This window comes from Sceloporus undulatus, chromosome 7 (assembly GCF_019175285.1).
Source record: "Sceloporus undulatus isolate JIND9_A2432 ecotype Alabama chromosome 7, SceUnd_v1.1, whole genome shotgun sequence".
Taxonomy (NCBI): Eukaryota; Metazoa; Chordata; class Lepidosauria; order Squamata; family Phrynosomatidae; genus Sceloporus; species Sceloporus undulatus.
This window is the reverse complement of record NC_056528.1, coordinates 23,967,573-23,974,455: the sequence shown is the minus strand read 5'-3', so window position 1 is coordinate 23,974,455 and position 6,883 is coordinate 23,967,573. Positions and strand designations below refer to the sequence as shown.

Here is a 6,883-nt window from a genome sequence, read left to right as displayed (position 1 = left end):
TTTGCATGCAAACCATCACGCTTTGCTGGGGTATGTGCTTACATTTTTTATGGGGGGGTGTCTTTTTTTATGGGGGTGCAAGCAGCGAATGTTTCTTTCACTGCCTGCATCCTAGCAATAGAGAGACAAAGCTCAGAAGACAAGGAGATCCCACTTTTGTCAGGGGAAACCCAACGTCGGTGGGCAGTCCAAGCTTTGGAACTACATTGGTATTCCTGGGGCAGGGGGGCTAAATAGCAATTGGAGAGGTTTTACAGGCCATTGGGCATGGCCAGTGAGGAACATTGTGCCTCCTCCATTTCTTAGGATGTATTTCTCAGTGCTTAAGTGCAACTTTAAGGTACTGCAAATGCTATAAATTTGGGGGTCTGAATTATTATTGGGGAGATCTGTGGCCTCTTTTCCCCCCTTCCCTTGCAACCACTCCCCAATGGAGGTTTGGGAGAAGCTTGTGGGGATGACCAGTCCATTCCAAAACACCTGGATAACATCACTGGATAGGAACATTAAGAACCAAACAGGGAGCACTGGGAGAACTGGGTCAGCTAAAACAGAGACTGTAGCCTTTTGCTTTCCCTTAAAGGAGTGTTTGGCATACAAGAACTGTATTCAGTTCAACATATTGGATCCAATTGTAATCAGTCGATGCATCTGAATGGGTTCTTCCCTGGTCTTTTCTTGCCCTCTATCGGCCATGTTCTGCCAACACAGCCCAAGCTTTCTGCGTTTTAACAGCACATAAATGTATTTGTGCGCATTATTTCTTCAACAGATAGATCTGGTGTAAGAGGCAGAGACATAACATGGGAAGAACAGGGACAGGTTCCTGCACCACACAAAAAAGGAAGAGCAGCTCAAGGTACTTCAAAGTTTTCATTTTAAACTAACAAGTAGGAAAAGACTAAGATTGCATTCCAGATGGCTGGACTCCATCAAAAACCTCCCACAATGGCTGCCCTGAGTCTGCAAGACCTGGGAAGGACAGTTGGTAACCAGGGGTCTTGGAGGTCTCTCATTCCTAGGGTCGCAAGATGTCAACGTCAACTGGGAGACAGTTAACAAAAATAAATCGTACTTTGGATATATCAGGAGACACCAGGTCTCACTAGAAAAGGGGACAATGCTTGGCAAAGGGGAATGCCATAGGAAAAGAGGAGGACTGCATTGCAAGTGGATAGACTCCTCCAAGAAAGCCACAGCTATGACTTTGCAAGACTTAGGGAATTCTGGTGATGATAGACTTAATGGTCTCTCATTCATAGGGTTTCCATTCAGATTGACAGCAGTTAGCAATGGCCAAACAATGCCCCAGTGCCCTTGTCCCATAGACCTGTGTTGCTCTGAAGCACCCTAAGACCTTTTTGCCTTTTGCCTTTCTATTTCTTACCTTCCTTTCCTTTTCATGACACCGTTGTATTTAATGGGACTTGAGCATCCATAGATTTTGGTACAGGGGAGGTCTAGGAACCAAACCCCAGTGTAGATAAATTGAGAACAAGCTTGCCTGAAAGCAAAAGTACTTTGAAATTCCAATCTTGGGCATAGTTGTGTTGATTTTTCTGTAAAATACCCAGAGCTTTTATCAGTTCTCGGTTTATTCTTTGTGTAACGCTGGTCTCACGGCCAGCCTCCGGACATGACCCAGAGTTAATATTTAACTCGACTAGGGGCTGATAACATACTAAATCTGGAGCCTGACACGGTATTATTTTGGAGAGGGATTTATTTTGCAGTCGCCTGCCTTTGATTCCTTCATATCCAAGAGACGGCTCCATGCTGAGCCCGACCAAGAGGAAACGCAGCATATCCTTTGCCTGGTTGAACGTCAGGTTGCTTTCCACCACCGTCTCCGTCTCAGAAGCACTGCTGGGGTTGAAAATCAAAAAAGAGGTGAAGGCACTGAGTGGAGGAGATGCCTAGAATCCCAAAGGCACCAGATCTCTTCTGACTTTGGGACCGAAACAGGGTCTGGCAGGTGAGTACTTGGAAAGGAGACAGCCAGGGAAGGCCAACTATTGTAAGTCAACGCTACTCAAAGTGATGATCTAGGGACCACTGTCAGTCCATAGCTGTTGTCTGCTGGTTCCCAGGACATAAAGAAAGAATTGTTGTCAAGGGGCACAAATAAATGTTAATCTGTGCTGAACGCATTTTAAATGAATGTTTGAATTCGCTTTTGAAACTTTTGTATTGCCTGTGGTTGTAGCAGAATTTTGTTTGAAAGTCTGTTGGATTTCATACTGGGAGAAAGGCAATATTAAAAAGAAAATAGGATATATTTGAGATTTTGTTGGTGGGTGAAAGAGGCTAACTTAAAATCTAGCCTTGTTATTCAGTCCAGATTTTAACCCAGATGCTTTGATTTCCCTCTAAATTGCTGCAGTGAAAGCAACAAGCTCAGCCAATCTGCCTGGGAAGAAAGGCACATGAAGGATGATGGGGAAGTAGTTAAGATTTGCTCCAGCAGCCATTTTAAGCAAAGTGCTCAGAAAATGGTCCTTCTTGTGTTGCAGAGATTCTGAGTGCCTCAAGCTTGCAACTTTCAATGGAAGCCTGGACAAAAAATTCAGAGACCTCCCCTGGTTGTTGATGTTCCACCATGGCCAGTTCCTCTCATGGCTTGGAGTCGGACTTTGCTAATATATCTCCAGACCCAGAGGCACCATACCTAAAGCCCATTCGGCGTTTCATACCCCCATCTTGGAAAACATTCTTCCAGAGATGGAAGCAGCAGCCCTGGAGGGAGAATTCTTTTTTAACCTTCTCCCCAGAAGTCATCTCACACTCCCCGCCAGCATCTCCATCTTTGGAGTGCCATCAGAGGACCATCTTTGGCCGAGAGGAGAGTTTGGGCATCAGTGATAAGGACGAGGAAGATGTCAAGGAACCCCTCCCACCCTCGGTCACCCCTCCAAAGTCTGGCAAGACAGGCCTGTCCCCTACAAGCCAAGGGGGTTTATCGACTGCTCCGCCGAGCTATGAGGAAAAACTGGAGGCCTACGACCGGAAGTATTCCTACATGAAGTCATGGCCAGGCCTCCTGAGGCTCATGGGTGGACTGGAGCTCATACTGGGTGGAATGGTCTTTGCCTGTACGGCGGCTTACATCCAGAAGGACTACCAGTGGTCTGCCGTCTACAGAGACTCTTTTATGCCTTACAACGGGCTCACGGGGTACGGGTACAATTACTATGGCCCTATGACCCCCTTCGTCCTGGTGGTGGCCAGCTTGGCATGGCTCGTGACTGTCATCTTGCTGGGCCTTGGTGTGACCATGTACTACAGGACCATCCTCCTCCACTCCCACTGGTGGCCTTTGGCTGAATTTGGTCTCAACCTCCTCATGTTCTTGCTTTACATGGCTGCCTCCATCGCCTACGTCAACGATGTCAGTCGGGGTGGACTGTGCTACTCCTTCTATGCCTACAACCCTCTCATTGCGGCGTTGTGCCGGGTTGAGGGGGGACAGATAGCCGCCATCGCCTTCCTCTTCCTTACCACTTTGCTCTACCTGGCTGGGTCTCTTGTCTGTCTCAAGATGTGGAAGCATGAAGCTGCAAGGAGGACTGAGATGGTTGTGGCAAGACCCTACAATGAGGAGCTATTGGTAGGTGTGCTTATGTGTGGGAGAAAGTGGACACACATTTTGGGACAATAGTGTGAGGTGTCTTCACTTTCCTGTACATGCAATTCCACGTCCATCATTGCCAATAGGATACGCCAATTATGCGAGAGAGAATAACCCCCCATGTGTGGCACACCCATTCTTCTGCCAATGGAACAAGTAGAAATTAATATTACTTCCACCTCCATAATGAGTGAGATCCTTCTCCTCTGGATGCAAATATACCCATCTTTCCCTTTTCTGAAAGATGCAAAGATATCCCATTTTACCCTTCTTGCCCTCTTTTTCCACAGCAAAAGCCAATCCTCGTGCAAGTTGCACCTGAGACACATCTCTCCGAATCCTGCCATGACTCTCCTCCAGCAGGGAAAGTAACTCGGCGTGTCGAATTTTCCGAAAAGGTGGAGGCCCCGGAGACACTGAGCTGTGCCATCCCAACGGGTCACACCCCCAAACCCCACATTGTCCCCGATTATCTTCTGTAAGTCTGTAACGCTTTACTAAAACATTCCAAGACATTTGTAAGAGAAGGAGGTTGTGTCCAGCCATGATATTGATTTGGATTCTTCTTAGCCATTGTTTCAAGACTGACTTCTGTTTCAGTTGTTATGGATTGAGGGCATTTGCAGCTAGTCTTTTCCATAATAATGGTGAATTTTCTCAGAGTCTTAGTGCAAACTTTAATGGAGTCTATCCTTTAAACCAATGATGCCTGAACCCTGGGCCTGCAGGTGTTTTGGACTCCCAGAAGCCTCAGCCATCTTGGCCAATGGGATTCTGGGAGCTGAAGTCCAGAACACCTGGAGGCCCAGAGTTTGGGCATCCCTGCTTTGAACCTACCACCTCCATGGGTTCAGCACTTTGGGCAGTTGTTTTAAAAGCCAGCAAAGTGTAAAGTTTTGGCTTGGGGTCATGACTTTCCTTGCTCCTGCCATAGCTTTGTCCTATTTTGTCACTGGGCAGGAAATATCCCAGCATCAAGACTGCGGAGGAACGGGAGAAGTACAAAGCCGTCTTCAATGACCAATACGCTGAGTACAAGGAGCTTCACGGTGAAGTCCAAACTGCGCTACGGAAATTCAAAGAACTGCAAGCCATGATGTCCAAGCTTCCTCACCGCTCACTGGACTTGGAGGTAGTTCTTGAACCAGGATCGATGCCTCTGGTTTTTTTTTTTAAGCATGAGCAACAGAGTAAATAATAATAGTAATAGTAATAATAGTAATAATAAAAACATAGCACCCTCTTAGGAGTTTAGCACACAGGAGGAATTTCTCTTAATTTTGAATGAAAGGAAAGTGGGGCCAGAATGCATTCACATGAATTCACTAGTTCAGCGAATTTACGTGAATTCGAATTGCGTTTGAACTGACTTCCCATTGCCCAAAAATAGCTTGCTATTGCCTGAAATTGCGTGTGGTAGTCTATCACGCAATAACGTGAAACCCCATGATTGCGTTCGGATTGACATTGGATTATACTTCCAATTTCCCTTGTCTGATAAACTCCTTAGAAACCATCCTTTATTAAACCTTAAGTGCTGAAAAGCCTGGTAGCATAAAGACATTTTGCCAGCCAACAGGAGGATTCTTAAGGAGGAGGCCATTCTCGTCTCCCTAGGAAGGGAGTTCTGGGCTGCATCCACACTAGGGAAATAACCTGGTTTGGCACTGCTTTAATTGCCTTGGCTAAAGGCTATGGAATTCTGGGAGTTGGAGTTTGTTGTGGGCCCAGAGTGGAGCAGAGCTCTGCTCTGGACCCCACAACATACTCCTAACTCCCAGAGTTCCATAGCCTTAAGCCATAAAAGACTTAAAACAGTGCCAAACTGGGTTATTTCTCCAGTGTGGATGCAGCCCCAGAGTCTGGGGCAACCACCGAGAAGGCCTTGTCTCCCGTCTGCGATGGAGTAGAGAGAAGGGCCTCTTGCAGGCTGGAATGGCTCATACTGTATGTGGGAACGGTTGTCCACAACAGGAGGCTTGAGATTGTGGTTCTTTGTAAATGTGGGTACTTCAAGGTTTCTGGCTGGGAGTTCTCCATATAACGGCGCTTCTCTCTGCAGGATCAAGGCAGGGTCTCAGCTGTCTGGAGAGAATACAAGAGCAAGAAGAAGGTGAGGGAATGCTCTTCTTGTTGTTGTTTTCCTCCTCCTCTGCTTCCTTTCCTCCTCCTCCTTCCCCTCCTCATCTTCCTCTCTTCCTCCTTCTTCTCTTTCCCTTCTTCCTCTTCTTCATTTATTCTTCTCCTCTTTTTATAAAACCCTTCCCCCTCTGTCTCTGGGTCCCAGGATCCGGCTTTCCTGGAGAAACAGGAGCGCTGTGCCTACCTCGCAAGGAAGCTGGCTCACCTCAAGGCCCAGATTCAAGCCTACGACCGAGAGACCAGTGAGGAGGGGTCCATCTACTTCTGATTTAAGCCCTTAACACAGATCCAGCATGTGACGGGTGCATTAGACATAGAAAAGGATGTGGCTTCAAACAAAAAACTGGTTGGCATTCCACCAACATCACCGCCATTGGATGTAAGGAATGGCACAGGTCTCCCAGGAAAGGCCACCTCTCCCCGCATTTAAAATACTGCTTGTTTCAGTTAAAGTTTTTCTTATAAATTGTATATTTAAACATTGACGATGACTCCATACACATGATTATATATATGTGATCTTTCCTGGGAAGGGGGGGGCTATCAGGGAGTCGAGAAAGTTCCAGAGCAAAGGCTGACTGGTATCCGATGTTTTCAGGACTTCAGAAAGTTGTAATTTGGAAACCCAAAGACATGTTCTTCTTGGCAAAGGGTTTGTTGAGCAGGTGGTGCCCACGGAGAGATGCCAAGATGTTCCCCAGGGTGGGCTTCAAACACTTGGCAACTTCCGCGACATCGTCTCACATTCCAGGCCTGGAATCACAAGGTGATGGAGGGCTGAGCGAATCTGGCAACATCCAACCTGGGCATCCTTCCCAGAACCTGAGATTTGGGGGAAAGGACTCAAAAAGTTCAGATATTAATTATTGGCCCAGGACTCTGAGAGACTGGAGTTCAAACCCCCATTCAACCATGACTGACTTTGGGCGAGTCCCAATCTCTCAGCCTTGAAGAAATCTTAGAGGGTCACCATGAAAGTAGGCGACAGCATGGTCTAGTGGTTTAAGTTTTGGATTAGGACTGTCAAAGACCAGGGTGTGAATCTCAAGCACAGTGACTTTCAGCAAACCACACTCTCTCAGCCTCAGAGGAAGGCAAGAGCAAACCTCCTTT

The 6,883-nt window shown here is 46.9% G+C and overlaps 1 protein-coding gene across 2 annotated transcripts; it reads left to right on the top strand.

Moving 5' to 3' along the window:
- The first annotated feature begins 943 nt into the window (after window positions 1–943).
- Window positions 944–6,253, top strand: LOC121937066 (MARVEL domain-containing protein 2-like). 2 transcript variants are annotated; one of them, XM_042479931.1, is made up of 6 exons: window positions 944–1,975; window positions 2,514–3,607; window positions 3,919–4,106; window positions 4,589–4,760; window positions 5,691–5,741; window positions 5,916–6,253. In XM_042479931.1, exons 2-6 carry the CDS (start codon window positions 2,600–2,602, stop codon window positions 6,036–6,038), a joined length of 1,542 nt encoding a protein of 513 aa, XP_042335865.1. In that variant the 5' UTR covers window positions 944–1,975; window positions 2,514–2,599; the 3' UTR covers window positions 6,039–6,253. The 2 variants fall into 2 exon arrangements, with proteins under 2 accessions (XP_042335865.1, XP_042335864.1); XM_042479930.1 differs by having other exon boundaries at window positions 2,384–3,607.
- The last annotated feature ends 630 nt before the right edge of the window (window positions 6,254–6,883 follow it).